The 23,315-nt window shown below is 38.2% G+C and overlaps 1 protein-coding gene across 11 annotated transcripts in view; it reads left to right on the top strand.

Annotated features, from left to right (window-relative positions):
- Positions 1-23,315, top strand: part of slc4a7 (solute carrier family 4 member 7) — a 52,074-nt gene that overhangs the window by 26,547 nt on the left and 2,212 nt on the right. For 3 of the 11 annotated variants that reach the window (XM_056266276.1, XM_056266277.1, XM_056266275.1), the window contains exons 7-26: positions 309-707; positions 3,181-3,296; positions 4,062-4,124; positions 7,592-7,749; positions 7,920-8,007; positions 9,156-9,302; positions 9,470-9,573; positions 11,444-11,618; positions 11,787-11,920; positions 14,086-14,331; positions 14,443-14,548; positions 15,078-15,239; positions 15,318-15,431; positions 16,401-16,562; positions 16,637-16,888; positions 17,885-17,953; positions 18,068-18,241; positions 19,607-19,738; positions 19,911-20,002; positions 23,016-23,123. In XM_056266276.1, the coding sequence (XP_056122251.1) occupies positions 309-707; positions 3,181-3,296; positions 4,062-4,124; positions 7,592-7,749; positions 7,920-8,007; positions 9,156-9,302; positions 9,470-9,573; positions 11,444-11,618; positions 11,787-11,920; positions 14,086-14,331; positions 14,443-14,548; positions 15,078-15,239; positions 15,318-15,431; positions 16,401-16,562; positions 16,637-16,888; positions 17,885-17,953; positions 18,068-18,241; positions 19,607-19,738; positions 19,911-20,002; positions 23,016-23,123 (3,001 nt within the window). Of the gene's footprint in view, positions 1-308; positions 708-3,180; positions 3,297-4,061; positions 4,125-7,591; positions 7,750-7,919; positions 8,008-9,155; positions 9,303-9,469; positions 9,574-11,443; positions 11,619-11,786; positions 11,921-14,085; positions 14,332-14,442; positions 14,549-15,077; positions 15,240-15,317; positions 15,432-16,400; positions 16,563-16,636; positions 16,889-17,884; positions 17,954-18,067; positions 18,242-19,606; positions 19,739-19,910; positions 20,003-20,148; positions 20,201-23,015; positions 23,124-23,315 lie in introns of all 11 variants that reach the window. The other 8 variants (XM_056266283.1, XM_056266282.1, XM_056266285.1 and 5 more) reach the window with 6 other exon arrangements.

The raw sequence follows: 23,315 nt of genomic DNA, 5'->3' as shown, positions 1-23,315 counted from the left end.
TCTTAGAGTTGAATGTGGGTTCTGTGATATTAAACTACAAGCTAGCCTGATTTATTAAAATGTTGACGATCAGCGTGTGATGGTCATGTTTCTGGGTGTTGAACCGTGACTGATTTGTACTTTCCGTTCTTGCTGCCATGCCATCTCACGTCCTTACTTCATTCTAACCTTCCCAACTCCCTCATCTACATTTTTGCTTTTATTTTATTCATCAATGTTATTTTATTCCATCTTCAGTCTGTTTACTTTGTTTTCCTCTCTTCATACTTTTCCTCATCCTTTTTGACCTCCTGCACTGGTCCCACCAGGGGAGGGTCTCTCTGCCTCCCGTCTGTCCCTCCTTAGACGTACCTACTCCACCTCCACACCCCCCAGCTCGCGCCGTCCCTCCAGAGACTCCCACGATTCCCGTTCCTCAATCATTTTCAACCAGTTTCTGCCCAGCGCCAACTCCACCCCTTCTGCCACCCCTCAAAACACCCCCCCTACCGCCCACCGCGCTTCATCATCTCTCCGCTCCCCAGGACCCTCTCAGCAGGGGCCCGAGCTGCTGGTGGCGCGGGGAGATAGAGAGGACATTCCAGAGGTTATGGTGTTCCCGCCCGAGGAGGAGGAGGAACCGCAGTCACGGTCTTTCGCCACTCGGGATGAGAAGGTGGTTCATGACCCCAACAGGCTGGCACAGCTATTGCTCCTACCGCAGTCAGGCAAATATCCAGCCCATCAGCATGATGTGTCTCCTGCATGATACATTTGCTCAGCCTCACACTCTTTTTATATTTGTCATGAGTGTTTGAGTCCAGAAAACTAATTATATTAGATACGAAATTAATTTGCTACACTGTGTTCTAAGTAGAAATGTGCAGTTTGAGTATTCTTTTTTCGATTATGGCACATACACTACTACTATTCAACTTTTTATTTGTTTATTTTATTTTATTCAGTAAGATTTTTTATTTGATTTATTCATTTAAAGAAATGAATACTTGTATTCAGCATGGCTGCATTATATTGATCAAATGTTTTTTTTTTTTTTTTTAAATCTTTCTATTCATTAAAGAATACTGAAAAAAGTATCATGCTTGCAGCTTTGCACAAAATATTAAGCAGCACAACTGTTTTCAACTTTGATAATAATAAGAAATGTTTCTTGAGTAGCAAATCAGCATATTAGAATGATTTCTGAAGGATCATGTGTCAGTAATAATGCCTCATTCAGCTTTGCCATCTCTTAAATTATATTTTAAACCATAATAAAATAACAAACAGTTATTTTAAATTGTAAAATTTCACATTATTACTGTTGATTCTTCTCTTTTGATCAAATAAATGCAGACTATGTGAGCTTAAGAGACTTCTTTTCAAAAACATAAAAAAATCTAACAGACCCCAAACTTTTGGAAAGTTATATAAAATATATAAAGAATTATTGAAAAATATTATTGTATAATATAAAATGAATAATGTAAATGTAAACCTGAAATCTCACCAACATCTCGCTAAACTAAAACTTCAGCAGGAAAGTGTGTGTGGTGTGTGTGTGTGTGTTTGTGTTTATACATTAAATACCTTACAATTTAACCATAAAATATATTATATAAATATAATATATTAACATAAAATATATTTTTCATTAATTTTAAACCCAAATCTGGAGTATTTGTCAGTTAATAAATAAATAGACATAAATAAATATATTTGACAAAATAGAAAAATAACACATGAAAAACAATCTGATTATGTAATACACGCTACTTTCAACACATTACCTCCAACACTCTCTCACATTCTCTCCTGTCCCTTTCTGACCCACTTTTCCCCTCTTCCTCACTTTTTCCCACTTTCTGAGCTGTCTCAGTCCCACTTTTCCCTCTCTCACCCTAAGTATTTGAATGTCTTCTTGTCCCACCGTGTCCCCACATATTTTTCTTGAGTTTCACCTTGTCCAGTCAATCAGATGTTTTAAAAAGAGCTTGACTACCCATATGAGACATTTAAACTTGGCACCCTGTTTTATCTTTCCCTGAGAATACACACGTGTATACAGAACATCCAGTAGCAGCACCTGCAATGCTCATGTGTTCTCTTTGATGTTTTATATCAGGTTTTTTTCATGACATTGATTGAAGCATTCTTCAATGTCATGAAGTACAGTGGCCTCAAAAAGTATTTATATTTGCACCTCTGACATATTTTTATTTATTTATTATTAATACTACTGTCTGGGTTTGTTAAAAGTCTTCCACAATTTATGAGGGCTCAGGGTTCTGCTCTAGCTATTGGGGCATATGCACACAAGAAACCAGATCAATAAAACGAATCACCACAAATTAAGAAAAATATAAAGGGTGGTGGTACCTTACAGTTGCTAATAAATGATGTCATGCTGAGGAGCAGAATTCTTCCTGTGACACTTTAGGTCATCGGCCTCTTGGAAAACACTTCAAGTGTAAACTGAGCCTGTTGAAATGGGAGTGGGTGATGTCATGGAGTTGCTCCATGTTTTACATTGCTGCGTTCATGTTGGCAGAGTGTGCAGCTCGCGTGCTCGCAAACCTCCGTTCTGAGTGCCTGACCGGGCCCTAGCAAGGAGGCAGTGACATTAAACAATTGCGATGGCTGATTCGTCCATTCCATGTTTACAGGGAAGACCATAGAAGGAGGGTCATTTTGCTCCCTTTATTTTTAAGTTAGTGTGACGTCAAGCGGCAGGCTCAGATAGCAGGAGAGCTTGTTTCCATGAAATGTCATCCTAGGCCTACACAGTTTTACAGTGCCTCTTTATGGATATTGGGAGATGTTTTCGATTGCTGTGTGAAGCTAAAATCCCCACAGAATCGAGGAACAGTTTATGGTTACCTCATTTAATGGTTTAGCCTTAATGCTCTCCTCAAATGAACTCATCCTGTCATTCCATAAAAAAGGCTTGATTTCTATCCAACAATGGGTTGGAAAATCTTAAAGATCACTTTCTTAATGTTTTCAATTCAACCTTACAGTATAGCCTCCGTGAGCGTACACACTGCTGTGTGATGTTATCCAGAAAGCATGTGACCTGCTCTGCATGTCCACACTCTAGACCACACAATGAGTGTGCCGTTAACCTCTCCTGCATATTAAAGCTCAACACACATATAACACTGTCCTCCTCCACCACTTTCCGTTTTCTCATCCCAACAGGTCTCCTTGCATCCCCCCAGTCGGCCCCGGGGAGCCTGGAGAACAGTAAGCCCAGTGAGAGCCGTATGAATGGCGCTGGTGGCAGCCGGGAAAACAGCACTGTGGACTTTAGCAAGGTGAGCGTCCTCCTCAACACATCCTGTTGTAAATGTTGTGGATAGGCATCACTTGAAGGAATAGTTCGACAATGACATTTGTGTCATTTTCTCATAATTTTTTCTCTCTTGGCTTGGAACATAATAGAAGATCTTGGACTGGAACGTTCATGCTATTTTCCATGCTACTAAAGTGCACAGTGACCTGGGGCTGCCAAGCTCCCAAAAAACACCAACCTAAAAACACAGTATTTATATTACATGATATTAAAAATTATTTTCAAATGATCATGAGACCCACATTATTTCTAGTTCACCTACCTATTGTCATTTAACTCTTATAAACGAAACTTGACCATGGCATCTATCATTTCTTAATTCCAGTGATTCATAGAAAGCCCATTTGTTAAATAATTGTTGGATAAGAAGGATTGTTTTACCTGTTTTAATATTTAAAAGCACTGTGAATGATGCTTTGTGTAATTTGAAGCACTTTTGGACTTTTAACTCTTTCCCCACAATTGACGGAATTTTCTGACTTTCCGTGTTTTCACTGTTATACGGTAGAGGTTGTAAGTGAAGGATGGAGGTACAATTTGTTTGGACAATGGTGCAAAAAGATTTTTGAAGTGGACATCAGGGCAACATTTTGAAAGCATTTTTTAAATGCATCAAATGACCTGTTTAATGAATGGAATGGGATAGTTCTGAACATAAGTCTCATGGCAAGATGGCAGGTATATTCAGAACACTGAACACTCTCCATGTCTGTCTGGTTGGTATCAGGACAGCCAATCCTCTTTTCACTGTAGTTGCAGCTCTCTGGGAAGGGGCAGCAAAAGGCCTACAGTAAGTCTCTACATCATTATAGCTGTCTCCCAGTGTGTCGTCATCGAGTGCTGCTTGAGGTTGTGTTTGTGGCTCTGATCTTCTGTGATGTCTTCTTGAGTGGTTAACCATGTTTTGATTACTGTAGTAGTGTGTGTCGTGATAAATCATGTTTGAAGTGTCTTGCGAAAAGGAACAATGTTTCTGTTTTAATGTTGCAGTACTTCACAATGGTTCTGCCTAAATCTCTGTCCGTAATACAGGCTGTCTTTTTTTTGTGCAATATTCTTGTGGGATGTTAACTCAGGTTAGTTTTAGGGGAGTCCAAAATAGTGGTCAACTGATGTGTGTTTTAAAAAAAAAAAGTTTTATATAATATTATGGTAACACTTTACAATACTGTTTTAATTTGTTAACATTAGTTAATGCATTAGGTTTAAGGCAGTGAAATTAAAAAATTGTTTGTTAATTTCAACTGTTCATTGTTAATTTATATATTCTTTTTTCATAATACATCTAGATTAGTGCATGCTGTTGTAAAACCTAGAATAAGTGCGGTAAAAGTATTTATTTTAAGATACCGAATGCATTTGCTTATGCTAAAAATGTAAAGCTTATTTTAAAGTGTCTTCAGTGTTATATTATGTTGCAAATGAGTTGATTTCTTATTTTGCATCATATTTATTTACTTGTTTATACTCTAAAAATGTAAAAAAATATGTTCATTATCATTAAGACGATTAATGCTGTATTGTATTGCAGCTATTGTTGCCAGTAGGGTGACAAAGAGAGGCAATATCTGTGGGCTCTACTTCAAGTTGCTGTTGAAACATTGTGAAGTATTGGTTTAAATAAATTCTCACGGTCATTGTTTCATTATGACAGCTTTGTTTCAAAATAACACAGAAACCCTAGACTGAAATGCGATTGAAACCTGTTTTTCAACGAACGTCCACCTGTCTTGGAAGAAGTTAGACAATGTTCACTAACTTATTTTCATTCTGCAATTGATCCTCAACTTCAGATGATGTCCTATTTTGTTAGGAGTTAGGTAACATCTTCCCATGTATACTGATCCTGGTTAGAAAAACGTGACTCGCTAAGAGAAAAACATTTCTCCAGACTGAACTGGTCTACACTCTGCTGTCCTGTGGATTGTGAAATATCACTTTTCTCCCACATGTCAGTGGTTTGGTATATTAGATCATAGAATTGTTTCTCAAGATTTATTTTTGTGTTTCATAGGGTATGTGAAGTGTCATTGATAACCATGTTAAACTGGCTTTACCAGAGTTTGGCAGAAATTTAGTTCCTGAAGTCTTGAAACCTTTTAATTACTGCATGATTACCGGAAATAAAGAACCCCATCACAAGACTACACTAGTTTGATTTAGTGGTCTTGTTTTTGTAATACTGTGGAATGTGGTTTAAAGCCCAAAGTATACTTCAGTTTTTACACGTATGCGAAGGTCCGCGTACAGTGCGCGTGATGCAAATTATGTCACCAGAATAGTACGTGTACTGTACGTGCAGTGCATTGAATTTGTTTTGCACTAATCAGTTGTTCCATAAGTTGGCCCGGGCCATTTTTCACAGTAGAAAACTAAACTAAAGAGACGGAACAACAAAACAATACCAGAGACTGCAACAACAATAGACGCCAAGATTGACAAACGCTTGTGTGAGGGGGTTTTGAGATAGCCGCAACTTTAGTTTAAAAGAATACAAAGACATTTGTATTGGTTATAACTTCTGGAGAAAAATAGCACAGACACTGGACAAATATGAAACATTCTAGAGTGCATGTGTCAACTGCCTGTGTATATAACATTTAGTAATGCATTCAACATGTAAAAATATACAATCTACTTGAATTTACTGCAAAAATATGCATTCTTGCAATTCAGGCAAGAGGTCATGCTGTGACATACATATCGATCTTTTACTGGTCACACGTCTTCACGTGATACGAACAAGTTTTCCAAACTCGAACTTTGGAATGTTGCGAAATGCAAAATTTTCCATTGAATATGGTCTTATTATTGGGAGATACTACAGTTTGTGGCTCTACCATTGGAGAAAGTGTAACGTTTAACTTGGATCATGTTTGCCTTCATAACCAATCACATTACATCCTTGAAGTCTTTGAATTTTGTTCAGAGTTGTGCGACAGTCGATCACTGTTTGTGGATACCATAGAAATAAATGAGAAGTGCTGTTTACTGAATCATACCTGTCGTGCAATTGTCTGTGACTTGTCTTATAAAACAGCATTTTTTTTTGTTGTAAACTAAAAATAGACCAATCCAAAATTAATGTTTAAGAGCAAACATGTTGAAGATCAGCAAATGGGCTGTCGATTCATTAGATGATAAACTGTTTTCCCACAAAAGCAGTAAAGCCTCTCCTCCATTGACATCCATTAAAAAAATGGATTGGATTCAAAAATTCACATCATGTGAAGACGTGTGACCAGTAGAATATCAATACGTCACGGCATGACCAATTTGCTGAATTAAAAAAAGAATTTTTGCAGTAATATAGATTGTATATTTTTACAATTTGAATGTATTACTATTTGTTATATTTTTAATTCATGTTTATAAAAAAGATGCTGCAGAGCACGACGTCATACCACGACCGTTGCAGTGTCCAAGGAATTTTGCAAGCTCAAAGTCTAGTGTGATCGCGGCTTTAACAGGCGTTACACTTTTTTTGCTAACCTTGCAGGCTTGCCTTCAAGTGGCTTTGTTTTCGCATGAGCACGCGTTTCCGGTCTGACGCATTCGCATGCGTATGAATGAAAGTCAATTGAACAAAATGTGTAGTGTGACGGCACCCCTGTATACTTTGGGCTTTATGCTGCCTTCACATGCTATAATAAAATTTCCTACTTCCCTCTTCTGAAGTTGTGATTATGACCTTGTCGCATTCAAGTGCCTTGTTGTTGGAAAGAACGGGAATCTTAGAGGAGACCAGGTTTATTTTTGCATGTTTGATGAGAAAATCGTATTAAAGCCAAATTATATATTTAGCATCCCATTCATTGACAACCATATACATATTCTAATATTCTAATAGGCTATTTTCACTCTGTATAAAACATACAATGAGGTTCAAATGGTTATTCATATATGTAAATATGCACTTGTTTAACGACAAGACAAGGCGATGTAGAATACCAGTCACAGCAGAAGTCATTCACCCCTCCGCCATGTTTAAAGTTTATGGCACGCCCAACTCGGGGAATTGGGCATCAAAATTATCCCCAAGCTTCTCAGTGGTAAATACGATTTGGGAGGTCGTTCATGTGGCATTATTAACTAGGAAATTCGTAATTACGATAATCCCGATAGCATGTGAAGGCAGCATTACTCCAACTACACACTCCCAGCAAACCAATACCCCATTCTTGAGGTTCATGAAGAAACACAAACGTCTAAGGTCAGCACTATGTACCTGATCTTTTACATTTTTGTGCTCTTAAGGTGGACATGAATTTCATGAAGAAAATTCCTCCAGGCGCTGAGGCTTCGAATGTTTTGGTGGGGGAAGTTGATTTCCTTGAGCGTCCAATCATTGCCTTCATCCGTCTCTCACCTGCTGTTCTTCTCACTGGACTGACCGAAGTTCCTGTTCCAACAAGGTAATGCTCAAGCACCCCTGAAAATATAACTTGCATTTACATAAATGCACACAAATAACACCCCTTGTACCCCAGGGAGACTTCAGTAGGTTTCTTCTTATGGTATGTATGTGAAGATTTTTATGCAATCTTTTCTTGCAGTTTTATTTATTTCCTCAACTTATTTACAGGTTTCTCTTCTTGCTGTTGGGACCTTTCGGTAAAGGGGGCCAATACCATGAGATTGGCAGGTCTATAGCTACTTTAATGACAGATGAGGTGAGGCTTCTACCTTGAACAATGCTGTTTTCCTTAGTCTGCGTTCCTGTAGCTCAAACAGTAGAGCATGTCCCTAGCAATGTCAAGGTAGTGGGTTCAAATCCCAGAGAATTCATGACCTGAAAAAAAATGATACCTTGATTACAATGCAAGGGATCTGTAAAATCCATAAATGTAAATATAATTTTTTTTGAATGAGTACATTGCTGTGAGAGATAAAGTACACTCCATTCAATAATAAGTTGTATTGTCTTAAGTTTATAGGGCATGTCTAATTTTTTACAACCTTTGCATCTCGCAAATTACGACTATGTTGTAATTACCGTAACGATTCTGAACTAAAAAGCCTTCACGTGGTGCCCACAAGTATATGGCTCCGGCCTTAGTTGAACAGTTGATGACAAGTTACACTACAGTTCAGCATATTATATTGGACAGACTTTTGAACCTCACAGCCTCGATTTCATTCATGTCAAATTAAATATGGCATCTAGCCTGACAAAGGTCCATGAAGATCAGGACAAACTAACCCTTCTTTAAGCCTTCAGTAGCATTTTAATTGTGTTCAGAAGAACTTCTGTTCAGAAGTTGAGAATCAGTAAGTAAAAAAAAAAAAAAAAAAAAATATTCAGCAAGGATGCATTAAATTGGCCAAAGGTCACCGTAAAGACATAATGTTACAAAAGATGTCTATTTCAGATAAACGATGGTTCTTTGAACTTTTTATACATCAAAGAATTTGTCATGGTTTCCTCAAAAATATTGACAATAATAAGAAATGCTTCTTGAGCACCAAAACAGCATATTAGAATGATTTCTAAAAGATCGTGTGACACTGAAGACTGAAGTAATGATGCTGAAAATTCAGCTTTGCCAGCACAACAATACATTACATTTTAAAATATGTGTGAAAAGTTCAATTTGATAATATCACTGTTTTTACTATATTTTTGATCCAATTATTGAAGCCTTGGTGAGCTAAAGAGACATCAAAAAACATTAAACCCCAAACTTTTGATTTGTATTGAATGAGATGATTTTGAAGGATGCTCAGACTGTCTTTACTCATAATCTCAAATTTAAGATTGCAGCAGTTCCATTTACGTCTGCATAATTGCATGCTCATGCCTTCTCTAACACCATGACAGATCTTTCATGATGTAGCGTACAAAGCCAAAGACAGGAATGACCTTCTGTCTGGCATAGATGAGTTCTTGGACCAGGTGACAGTGCTGCCTCCAGGAGAATGGGACCCCACGATACGAATCGAGCCGCCTAAGAGCGTCCCGTCTCAGGTAATCATCGCCTGAGAGATATGGAGTTGGGGCTGTTGTGGAGTAGTGGCTATAGCTCAGATGTGCTTCTCTGCAAGAAGCCAGCCATGAGCCACTGGGTTAACAGGGTGTTGATGTTGCTCTTTTTTAGCCTCTTACATTTTGTTGTTTCAATTTCATGGCTGCAGGAGAAGAGAAAGATGCCTTCCATGCCTAATGGCTCTGCTCCACTATCAGAGATTATCAATGAAGAGGAACACCACACTGGACCTGAACTCAAGAGGACAGGACGGTCAGAGCTAGTACAACCTCCATCACTTTTATACTGTACACTCTTTTAAACACATCACTAGGGATGGGAATTGAAAACCGGTTCCACTCGAGAACCGGTTCTAAGTTTTACGATCCATCGATATTGTATGCCCTCGACGTTAACGAGTCCTCTTATCGATGCTCCTGCTCTGAGTCAGCCATAGTATGTAGGCTACAGACCATGAACTCACAACTGTCCCTTTTGTCCTTTATCAAGCACCATAGCACGGCGTCCAAAGCGAATTTTCTTATTTGATCGGTGAGTAATGTAGATGAACTGCTGCGCTTGTGACAGGGCGTATGTTTAACTGAACGAGCAGAGAGAGAGAGAGCTCCGGTCGCACGCGCACGCCCGCACTCTCTCTTCGGAGCAAGGCGGCTTCACCGTCTCAAAACTAAGCGCTGTCTTGCTCTCTCTCCCTCGCACACATTAATCAAAATAAACGACACGATGGTAAGGTCGGGAGACTAAAGTATCATGTGGAGCATTCGGAGATTTGTTTTTCCTGAATTAGGCTACCGCTGGGTGTGAATTGTGCTAAAATACGTTGCCTTATCTTCTCTGAAAAGCGTTCAGCACATTCAGCTGACATAAACCACACTTTAAATAAACGAAAAAAACTATCCAGTGATGAAATGTCTTCTGTGATGACACATCTTGTGGGATGTCCCAACCGCCGGCACACGATAATGACACGTCCAATTCGCGAACTAATGAGTATTTTAATGAATGGTTAAAACAACTGATCTTTCCAACACTGAACTCACGGGACGTTTAATCGGTAACTAATCGGTAACACTTTACAATAAGGTTCCATTTATTACATAAATGACATAAAAAGTACAGTTTGCTTAGTCAAGTGTAAGCTTTAAAACAAATAAAACCACTTGTTCCCCCCCCCCCCATAAAAAAAAAGCATGACTACCTTTTTCCACACAGTGCTATCAGGAATCGATGAGAGAATCGTTAAAGAATCGGATCGATAAGCAGAATCGTTAGTGGCATTGATATTGATAAAATCTTATCAATTCCCATCCCTACACATCACCCATATTATAAGTTAGTCATAAAACTTAGTCACCTTTAGTATGCTTTCGGATTCATTTGAGGCTTAACTTATATATCAAAAAGGAGAGATTCTGTTATGTATGATTCCCTAAATATGGCTGATGGGTTTATATAAATGACATACTTAGATGTGTTGTGCTCTTACATTAAGCCATTAAGGTATCTGGACTTTAAGGACATGCGGATGTATGTGTGTCAAAGCTGAACCCTGCTGATCACAGTGTTAGAGAGAGAGAGAGAGAGAGAGAGAGAGAGAGGGGGTAATGTTGGATTTACTTAAGTCTCTTTTGATGAAGGAGGACCTTATTATAAACGCATTAAGTGGAGGGGGGTAAAAATGTTTTTATGGTGCAAATTATCTAAGCCTTTCATGTCGGAGGTATTGAATAAAGGCAGTAGATTTAACAGAGGCGCCCCTCTGATGTGCAGCTTAAGTGGCCGGCCTGAGACGGTTGTGTAAGAGTGCCGTTCATTAAGACGTGTTTTAAGAGCCCCAAAGCACTCTGAAAATACAGCACACCCAAACAGCCATTAGAACAAAATGAGAAATAATATCATTTTCAAAAGCATTTCCTAATTTTATTTCCTTTAATGTAATGACTTTACATAGTTAACTCCACTGTCATTACCAAACCTTTGATGCTTATTTTCTATTTTATTATAATTAAGTGTGTATGTTTACTTATAAATAACAACAACTATTATTATAGTTGTTTGTTGACATCTTCAAATTATTATTTTGTCTAGTATTATGATTTTTTTTGTCATTCAATTGTCACAGGATATTCGGGGGTCTGGTGCTAGATGTGAGGCGGAAAGCTCCGTTTTACTGGAGAGATGTGAAGGACGCTATCAGCCTGCAGTGTTTAGCTTCCATCCTTTTCCTCTATTGCGCCTGCATGTCCCCCGTCATCACCTTCGGAGGCCTTCTGGGGGAAGCCACCAAAAACAACATAGTGAGTCAGACTTGTAGACTTGGCTCTGCCTGGAAAGATCAATGGAGGATTTGAGTAGCCCTTTCCAGTGACTTAAATATTTAATTTCTACTTCCACAGAATGCTGTTTTCTTTGCTTGAAACTTTCCCACAGTTTGATGACAATACTTTTGTCTGCGTTTGTTTTAGAGTGCCATTGAGTCTCTGTTTGGAGCTTCACTGACCGGTGTGGCCTTCTCTCTGTTTTCTGGTCAGCCTCTCACTATCCTGGGCAGCACTGGGCCAGTTCTAGTTTTTGAGAAAATTCTTTTTAAGTTCTGCAGGTAAGATGAGACTCACTTTCAATAGTGTCATTCCTTATTCGCTCCTTATATTGTCACTCCTTTCTCCTTATTCTGTGCCTCAGGCATTATTCTCAAATTTGATAATTGGCAATTAGTGATTGTTTATATATACACTGAACAAAATTATAAACGCAACACTTTTGTTTTTGCCCCCATTTTTCATGAGCTGAACTCAAAGATCTAAGACTTTTTCTATGTACACAAAACAGGGTCCGAAAACCAGTCAGTATTTTTTCACCATTTGCCTCACGCAGTGCAACACATCTCCTTCGCATAGAGTTAATCAGGTTGTTGATTGTGGAATGTTGGTCCACTCCTGTTCAATGGCTGTGAAGTTGCTGGATTTTGGCAGGACCTGGAACACGCTGTCGTATACGCCGATCCAGATCATCCCAAACATGCTCAATGGGTGACATGCCATGCAAGAACTGGGATGTTTTCAGCTTCCAGGAATTGTGTACAGATCCTTGCAACATGGGGCCGTGCATTATCATGCTGCAACATGAGGTGATGGTCGTGGATGAATGGCACAACAATGGGCCTCAGGATCTCGTCACATTATCTCAGTGCATTCAAAATGCCATCAATAAAATGCCCCAGTGTTCGTTGTCCATAACATACGCTTACCCATACCATAACCCCACCGCCATCATGGGCCACTTGATCTACAACGTTGACATCAGCAAACCGCTCACCCACACGACGCCATACACACGGTCTGCCATCTGCCCTGTACAGTGAAAACCGGGATTCATCCGTGAAGAGAACACCTCTCCAAAGCGCCAGACGCCATCAAATGTGAGCATTTGCCCACTCAAGTCGGTTACGACGACGAACTGCAGTCAGGTCGAGACCCCGATGAGGACGACGAGCATGCAGATGAGCTTCCCTGAGACGGTTTCTGACAGTTTGTGCAGAAATTGTTTGGTTATGCAAACCGATTGTTGCAGCAGCTGTCCGGGTGGCTGGTCTCAGACGGAGATTTGGAGATGAAGTTGCTGGATGCGGAGGTCCTGGGCTGGTGTGGTCACACGTGGTCTGCGGTTGTGAGGCTGGTTGGATGTACTGCCAAATTCTCTGAAATGCCTTTGGAGACGGCTTATGGTAGAGAAATGAACATTCAATTTACGGGCAACAGCTCTGGTGGACATTCCTGCAGACAGCATGCCAATTGCATGCTCCCTCAAAACTTGACATCTGTGGCATTGTGCTGTGTGATAAAACTGCACATTTTAGAGTGGCCTTTTTTTGTGGCCAGCCTAAGGCACACCTGTGCAATAATCATGCTTGTCTAATCAGCATCTTGATATGCCACAACATCTGTGAGGTGGATGGATTATCTCGGCAAAGGAGAAGTGCTCACTAACACAGATTTAGGCCGATTTGTGAACAATATTTGAGAGAAATAGGCCTTTTGTGTATATAAAAAAAGTCTTAGATCTTTGAGTTCAGTTTTAATAAAAAATGGGGGCAAAAACAAAAGTGTTGCGTTTATAATTTTGTTCAGTGTATATATGTATGTGTGTGTGGGTGCACGTTTATTTGTTAATTCATTAATTCATTAATTCTATTAATTCAGTTCAAACGGTTCATCCTAATGAATCAATTCAGTTTATATCGCTGACAAACTCATGATTTAATTAAAATTTCAGCACTCGGATGTTTATATGAAATATCAGCACTAACCGTTTCTCCAAATGATTGGCTTTTTAACAAACTATTGTATAAACAAGTTTTAAATTAAGTGTGACATGCCACAGTGCAGTCATTGCACTCAACTACCCATTAAAAAAGTTTCAGAAAAAAGTAAATGCTACTCAATCCGTTCAGATGTCAGAGATTGTTTTCTCTTAGGATAGGCTGATTTTTAAAACATACATACCGTGGCGCCATCTACTGGTGCAGAAAAGAGTTGGCGCAGCACTATGGAGATACAAAACACATTTAAGTTCAGCATAGGTTCATTTTTATCCTACTTGTTTGAAGTGTTTAAATATGTGTCATTTGCTTGGCTTGGTTCTATATTTAAGTTAAGATAAACACATTGTTTATTATATGAATAATCCAGACAGTTGAAGCTATTTCTTCATTTAGCAGATGCCTTTACACAGAGCAATATATAACATGTCTATTTGTCTCTACAGTGACTACAATCTGTCCTACCTCCCTCTGCGCACTAGCATTGGCCTGTGGACGGCCTTCTTGTGCCTTGTGCTGGTTGCCACAGACGCCAGCTCTCTGGTGTGCTATATAACAAGATTTACAGAGGAAGCCTTCGCTGCTCTCATCTGCATCATTTTCATCTATGAGGCCTTGGAGAAACTCTTCCAACTGGGGGAGATGTACCCTATCAACATGCATGACAATTTGGACAACCTCACATTTTACACGTAAGGAAGTATTTAACTTGGTGTATAAATGGACCATATATTCAGAGGCTAGATTAAAAATAAACTTGGCCCCTTAATTCTAATTATTATTATTTTATATTTTTCCTTCAGATGTCAGTGTTCACCTCCAGCCAATACCACAGAGGAGATGGTACAGGCATGGAATCAGTCCGGGTTTACTCCTGAGGCCATTAATTGGAGTGAGCTTAATGTGAAAGTAAGCATTTCATTTTTTCAGACTACAGTTGAAGTGTTTTTTAACATGAAATACTATTAACGACATTTACACATTTACTTAACATTTACATTTTTTCATTGTTTTCTGTCCAATTTCAAAAGGCATCAGAATAAGTGTCCAGTTGCCAGATTCTCCTTTATTTGTAAATGATGACAAAACTACTTCTTAACAGCTTATTTATTTCTAATCAAATCCATATGGAACCTTTAATGAAAGTAAAATAATTTTAATTTTTTGTTCAAAAGAAATTCTTGATCATCGAAGCTTGACATGTTTAAAATATCACCTACAAAGGAAACACTATAGTCTGTATTGTAAAAAAAAGCGCTATATAAATAAAGGTGACTATATTCATTAATATTTCATTTTATAAAAAACTATGAATTTTTAAAAGATTTTAATCTTTTTGACAACCCTAATTTTACATTGCATTTGTATCCATATCTAAATAAATAAAATCTTTAATTATTATTTGTTGTAATTGTCATTTTCTCCCTCTCTTTAAAAGGATTGCAAGGTACTCCATGGCGAGTTTGTGGGTCCTGCTTGTGGATATAATGGGCCGTACATCCCTGATGTATTGTTCTGGTCAGTCATTCTCTTCTTCACCACTTTCTTCCTGTCATCCTTCCTCAAGCAGTTCAAGACCAAGCGATATTTCCCCACTAAGGTTAGTAGAGTCATTCCTCCACCTGACCATGTGCTGATACAGTGTTTTACTCTAACGTTTAGTTTCCATCCTCTACAGGTCCGCTCTTCCATCAGTGACTTTGCCATTTTTCTAACCATCATGATTATGGCCTTGGTTGATTACTTGGTGGGCATCCCCTCTCCTAAACTACATGTCCCAGATAGATTTGAGGTACTATGAATGGTATTTTCTATTATTATTATTTTTTTTGTTCATCGTAATCTCGTTAAACTCAATGCAAGAAAACATGTTTGGCTGGTTTTAGGGTTTTTGGACTTTTGACCGTTGTTTCCACTCCCCAAAATTTGGTCCATGTTTATTTTACTAAGAAAAGTTGGAATCAATATTTCTCAGAGCAGTTACTTATGCAGCTTTATATCTTCAAAAACAGTTGCAATGAGTGTATCATCATCTCAAATTTGTTGTAAGCAGACCAAAACAAACAGAAAACACACTTAGCAGGGTGTAGTTGACTCTAAAACCACCCCAGCTGTTTCTGTTGTCTGTTATCATGCTGGGCTTTGACTATTGATTTAACCTCTCTTGTCCTCTTTTTCTATAAAGCCTGCCAAGACCAAATACATTAACATTGCCATATTCAAGAACATGCTAAAACTTACTATTCTGAGAGTTGTCATGATAAATACTGTTCTTTTGAACTTTCTATTCATCAAAGAATCCTAAAAAATCATGATTTCCACAAAAATATTAACCAGTTTTCAACATTGATAAAAAAAGTTTCTTGAGCACCAATATAATAAATAAAAAATAAAAAATTAGAGCACTTAAAACTAAAATCAATCATTTGAATTGTTACAAGTGAATTTAGGCGTCACAAAATTATGTACTGTATGAAAAACGGATATTAATTTAGATGTATGAAAAAGATTGAAGTGTTATTCAATTATTAGTGCCTTTAAAAATCGACTGTATTTCAGCATTAAATCACGGAAAAGGTGATCTACATGTAAAAATATGAGAAAGGAGCATGTACACTAAAATATCCAACATCGACCGATACCAATAATTAAACCCATTTCTAATGTTGGCTGATAACCGAAATGACACAACAATTGTGCATCCCTAATAAATCACATGTTATGTTTATCATAAAAAGAGTGTTTTCCTTCTGTCCCGTAGCCCACCTCTAAGAGTCGGGGCTGGCTGATCTCACCTCTGGGTGATAACCCCACATGGACGTTGATAGCAGCAGCCATCCCTGCCCTCCTGTGCACCATCCTCATCTTCATGGATCAGCAGATCACCGCTGTCATCATCAACCGTAAAGAACACAAGCTCAAGGTCAGTTAAACACCTAGTCCAGCCTATCAGAGCACTGCAGCGGTGCTGGTGCTCATGGTTCTGTTCTGCTGCAGAAAGGCTGTGGGTATCATCTTGACCTTTTGGTGGTGGCTGTGATGCTCGGCGTGTGTTCTGTGATGGGCTTGCCCTGGTTCGTCGCTGCCACTGTCCTCTCCATCTCTCACGTCAACAGCCTGAAGGTGGAGTCGGAGTGTTCGGCCCCGGGAGAGCAGCCCAAGTTCCTGGGTATCCGTGAGCAGAGGGTTACCGGGCTCATGATCTTTGTGCTAATGGGTCTCTCTGTCTTTATGACATCTATTCTAAAGGTACGTTCAGTTTATAGTGCAGAACATTTTTTATAAAATGTATGCAAGTCTACTAAGGCCTCTAAATTATCAACATGATCAAAACTTTGCTGAAAAACCCATTGTACACAATCTACTACATGCCTTCTGTCGTCTTATTGATAGCTTATACCTTTTTTTTTTGCAAGTAAAAGTCCTTTTAGTATAATTCTAAAAAGGTCCCCCTTTAGGTCGTGGTACATTTGTCCTTTTGCTGTGAAATCTTTACCGATTTAATTAAAAAATAACATGTATATTATATAATGTAAAAATACTTAATATTTCAAGATGAACACTTGCTGAACTGAAGCATTTTAGGTTTACTTGATTATCCATACATACCATACCATACCATACCATTTTTATTTATATAGCACATTTAAAAAACAAAAGTTTACAAAGTGCTGAACAAGAAAAAACACAAATATAAAACACATAGAAACACATCAAACAACAAGACTACACAGCTCTCAAGTTGGGTTAAAAGCCAGGGCATACAAGTGTGTCTTAAGACGAGATTTAAAACATTCAATGGTCGGAGACAATTTGACCTGTGATGGTAACTCATTCCACATCACTTTTTGGAAAGATCATGTTAAAATATATTAAGTTTTATGCAAGTTGTCTGCTACAGTATACTGTTATAAAGATCTCAATGAATTACATTATAAGCATTTCATCAGAATTTCATCTTACTTTTTGGCCATATACAAATTGCTTTTTTTTGTACAGTTAGGGCCTCTAAATGAAATTTGAGGTGTTATTTATCACATTCTCCTATATCATACTATATGAGCCTTAAAAACCTGATGTATCGAATATGATACTCTATAAAAACATACAGTATTTGCTTATTTTAAATATTTATTTGTTTTAATATTTTGTTTAAACTTTCATTTAAACAAAAATTCTGACTAATATTTATGCCAGGCTTTACGGGGTTAATGGTATTTCCCTTTTTTGCTAATTTCTTAATAGTTTATACCAATGCCTGTGTTGTATGGAGTGTTCCTCTACATGGGTGTGTCCTCACTCAAAGGCATACAGGTTAGTGCACTTTCATATTCACAATACAGGATTGATGGTCTTTTTCATAAAGGCAGCTCAATCTAAGACTATGATGAATTAGTGGTCATGTTGTTTGTAATCATTGCACTGCAGTTCTTTGACCGTATTAAGCTGTTTGGGATGCCTGCAAAGCACCAGCCTGACCTGATCTACCTGAGATACGTGCCGCTGTGGAAGGTTCACATATTCACAATAGTTCAGCTCACCTGCCTGGTGCTGCTATGGGTCATCAAAGCAACTGCAGCCGCGGTGGTCTTCCCTATGATGGTAAATATAAAATCTCACCCCCACTCGTAGGTACCTTTTACAGTTTACACCTGGCATTAACATGCAATTTGGCTAAAAAAAGATCAAATACACAAAAGGCATTTACACTTTAATTCCAATGCATCTCAGATTTGATTGGATCATGCTTTGCCACACAAAATTTAAAAAAAGCTCATAAGTTGAAAAATGTCGAAGTGCATTAAAAAACGTTATGGGTGCAATGCAGTTTTATCAAGTAAAACCGTAATAGTGATACAAGGATACATTTACAAGGAAAATAAAGAACAATAGGTAACATTTTACAATAAGGTCCCATTAGTTAATGTATTAACATTGACACTGAGCAATAGCTACATTTGTTACAGTAGTTGTTATTTTTTGTTAATGTTGGTTAATAAAAATACAACTGTACTTTGTTTGTTCATCTTAGCTCAGGTCCATTAAATATTAACAGATACAAGTTTTGATTTTAATAATGTATTAATCAATGAACTTAACATTTAACTAAGATTAATAAATGCTTTAGAAGTATTTTTCATTGTTAGTTCTTAGTTAATGTTAATTAATGGAACCTTAAAGGGATACTCCACTTTTTTGGGAAATAGGCTCATTTTACAACTCCCCCAGAGTTAAACTGTTGAGTTTTACCGTTTTTGAATCCATTCAGCCGATCTCCGGTTCTGGCGGTACCACTTTTAGCATAGCTTAGCATACATCATTGAAGTGGACAAGACCGTTAGCATTTCTAAAAAAAAAAATGACCAAAGAGGAATTTTTCCTATTTGAAACTTGACTCTTCTGTAGTTACATCGTGCACTAAGACCGACGGAAAATGTAAAGTTGCGATTTTCTAGGCTGATATGGCTAGGAACTATACTCTCATTCCTGCGTAATAATCAAGAAACTTTACTGCCGTACCATGAGTGCAGCAGGCGTAATGATATGACGCAGCGCCTGAAAATAGGCTACCTTCCGTCAACACAACGGAACTATTTTCAGGCGCTGCGTCATATCATTACGCCTGCTGCTCTCATGGTACGGCAGTAAAGTTTCTTGATTATTACACAAATATATGCAGCATAACTCCATTATTGCATATTACTTGCATAGCTTTCTGAATTAAAATGTGTATTAAAAATGAAAGCAAATTTATTACGCTATCGGCTCTCGGCTACAGGGTCAAGTAGACAGTATACTCAGTTTAACCAAGTTTAGTGCATAATTTCCTCATAAAGCAGCACAAAATTGGATTCTGTCTCTGCATGCTCGTAGATTGCATTTTGAAAAGGGGATTTTTTTTATTTTTTTTTAATCTTCATTCAGATTGCACTGCTCATCATCCATTGTTGTATTCATCTTCTGTAGGTTCTTGCTCTGGTATTTGTGCGGAAGCTTCTAGATTTCTGCTTTACGAAGAGGGAGCTTAGCTGGTTGGATGACCTAATGCCAGAGAGCAAGAAGAAAAAGGAAGATGACAAAAAGAAAAAAGCAAAAGAGGTATTTGATCAGTACTTAGACTGAAATTTTAAAGATGGCTCTCCTGTACCTCTTCATATGCATGCAACATCAATGTGATGCTTTGTTTTACTTCTCCTGATAAGCAGGTTTAGAATATTTCTTAATAGATTTTTTTACTAAGCACCTTTCTTGTCTAAATGTGTCTGCCCAGGAAGCACGGCGCATGCTGGAGGCAGGAAGAATAGAGATCCCCTTTGATGGTAGTGGTCACCTGGGAATCCCCGTGAAGGCCCTTAAAGTCAGGTTGGTGACGGTTCATAAGTCACATACTTAAACATTTCACGGGATCTCTTTTATACTGCAGCTAAGGCATTTCTTTTTGTGGGTTTCTGTTAAGTGACCTGTGTTGGCCCCGTTCAGTAAGTTTTGACCTGTTTCTTTTGAGACAGATCTGAGAGTGTAGCGTCCGGCACCTCATATGAGGAACACACGAGCGGAGTGGTTGGTCTTTTGCCTATACGCAGGCCTGTTTGTGTTCTGGTTCCTGCATACTCCTCTTTACAGGGGCGAATTCCAATTGGCGTTTTTGCACCCTTGAAATGCACTTTGGGAAGGGGATGCCATTGGAAGGGGTGTTACAAACTGAATCCCTTCATGTAGGGCCCTTCCACAAGTCTGTAAGACTTGTGGAAGGTAAGAAATGTGTTTAATAGTATATATGTTAGGTAAATGTGACTACATGCAGGGCCTGAAGAAGAGAAGTGCCCTGTTCCTTCCAAAGTCCCCACTTCAAAGGCTCTCCCTTTCGGTGTGAGTAGGGCATAGGATGCTTTCTCCCGATTGGAATTTGCCCCAGCTCACGATGTTAATCATCACTTATATTTGATTAACAGAGTATTTTGCACATCACCGTGTGAGTGCATGGTTACGAGTCAAAATCTTCTGACAGCTTTGCATTGGTTAACAGTGGTGGGAAACTCATCCTTTAACAATGCAAAACAGCTTCAGATGATGATTGTTGCTTATGATTTACCTTGAATGCTCAGTAATCGACATCCCATGTGTAAACCAGTGCTTAATAATATCTAAACAAATTAGGCAGGCCACTGACAGACTCATTGACAGACCACTGTTTGACATTGACCAATACACTTGTAAGACTTCACTAACAGGTTTCAAGAGCATTTTACTCCATGTCGGAAGGGTTAACTCTATTTACATTAATATTAGAGCAGGGACTTTCATTTAACATTCAAATGACAGTTGAAGTCAAGTTATGTAAATTTACTCTCAAGGCCAAAGTAATCCATATTGTTACACATGGCTCTCTATATTTCTTGATTCTGACTGGCCAATTGTGCAATTATGTGGCAAGATATTTTATGATTAATCATTATTAAAATTATATTCATATCAAATTTGTCCTCAAACCAGAGGTTTCCTCCATGATGATTATACACAATTTAGACATACTGTGCACTACCATTCAAACGTTTGGGGTCAGTAAGATATTTTTTTTTTTGCAAGGATCAACAGTGACAAATCTTTTGTAACATTATGGCTGTGTCCGACAACTTAGGCAGCTGTCTTGTTGAAACTGATTTCGGACAGACTTCTGAGGCAGCGTAACGGTTTAAAAGGATTGTGGGATATCAAAGGCTGTGAAGGATACATCTATGCTGCCTTCAAAAGGTATCTCAGGACACAGGAAGTGAAGCTAACATTGGATTCTGACGGGCCTTGAAGCCTTCATACCTTGGAATGCATCCTCCGAAAGCAGCATTTTTAAGATTTTGGACGCAACCTATAAATGGCTTTACTATTTCAAATAAATGCTGTTCTTTTGAATTTTCTATTCATCAAACAATCCTGTATCATGGTTTCCACAAAAATATTAAGCCGCACAACTGTTTCCAACATTGATATAATAAGACATTTTTCTTGAGCAGCAAATCTGGATATTAGTATGATTTATGAGTAATGATGCTGAAAATTCAGCTTTTCCGTCACAGGAATAAATTACATTTAAAAATATATTCAAATAGTAAAATAGTATTTTAAATTGTAATATTTCACAAAATTAAAGTTTTTCTGTGTTTTTGATAAATAAATGTAGACTTGGTGAGAATAAGATACTTCTTTCTAATAAAAACTTACTAACCCCACATTTTTAAATGGTAGTGTAGTTTGGTATTATTAAACCACTAGTTGCATTTTAGGTTGCCCTGTAAATGTGATTTTGCTTTGAAAGTCCAAAAAACTTTGAAAGTGTAGTAGTTTGAGAAGGTTGTCCATTTTGTCTCAGATCTGCTTAGTGTCCTTTTCATAGTTACTTTATCTAATCTAGATGCAATAGACGGGCCTTACAGAAGAAAAACAATTCAAGAGGTTGATGTTTAGTTTTTAGCAAGGGAGCAAATAAATCTTTGTAATTCTGCTGGTGGAGAAGACTTAATCAAACATGCTTTGATTACTAACATAACATATTGCTTATGAACAGGGATGCACATGACTGGATCTGCACATCATATTTTTTCTCAACACTTAACGTACATTTAAGACTTAATTTAACTAATTTAACTGTTCTTGCGAGGATACTCGACAAAATGGGGATTTTGCCATAATTGTGTGTGTTATTGTCTGTTCAAGCGCTGTCTGAAGCGGCTTTCTGTGGGCACGAGTGTGTGTGTCACATAGACAGGAGATTCACAGACGTGCGTGCCAGTAGTTACACACTGTGTTCTCTTTTGTGTGTTATCACGCCTGAATGGTTTTAAAGCATTTGCTTAAATTAGAGCATGATCATATATTGTAATGCTAGCCAAAGGATGACGAAAAAACGGATACTGCGTTAATTGTGTAAAATATTTGTATGTTAAACTGAAAAAAATTAATCGTGTGCGTTAACACGGAAATTTTGACAGCACTGATAATTAATGAACACACTTGTTATCATCATGATTGCCAGAGATGGAGAATAGTCCTACTCCATTAAGTAAATCCTAAAAATGCTGGTACTCAAAAGTGCTTCCCTCCACGTTTTCTGCGACGCATCGTTTGTTTTTACCCCACATACACACCAGTTATGTGCACCCCTGCTTATGAACATCATTACGACACCATTAAATGCTCACCTCTGAAATGACATGAAGGGTCTGTGCTGGGAGGGTTTGTCTTTTGTACATCTGATGTTTTGTTTCATGCTTTATTAATCAAATGGCCATCAAGCACAGTGCTGCTGGTGAACCGAAAGAGATAAGAGTGTGATGAAGTGTGGCCGACCAGCCGTAAGTGCTCTGATGTGTCTTCTCTGCAGCATTGACCCCTCTGTGGTTAACATATCTGATGAGATGGCCAAAACTGCTGTGTGGAAAGCTGTTGCCATGAGCTCTGACAGTGCCAAAGTATTGAAACATAGTGCCAGGTAGCCATTCCTAACCTCTGACCTCATCCCTGTTCTCCAACACTTTCTCACACATCACAATATTCTGCTTCCTCTCATTGCTTCAATGCACAGCCTGTTTCCTTGTATAGATGTAAAAGCTGTAGACCTGTACATTTTAAACCGTAAAGGCCTGTTCGTCCATTTTTTCATTTGAATGTATATCATTACATT

This window comes from Rhinichthys klamathensis, unplaced genomic scaffold (assembly GCF_029890125.1).
Source record: "Rhinichthys klamathensis goyatoka isolate OS25496 unplaced genomic scaffold, OSU_Roscu_1.1 h1tg000246l_1, whole genome shotgun sequence".
NCBI lineage: Eukaryota > Metazoa > Chordata > Actinopteri > Cypriniformes > Leuciscidae > Rhinichthys > Rhinichthys klamathensis.
Note: the sequence above shows the minus strand (reverse complement) of the source record. Positions and strands in the feature narration are given on the sequence as shown.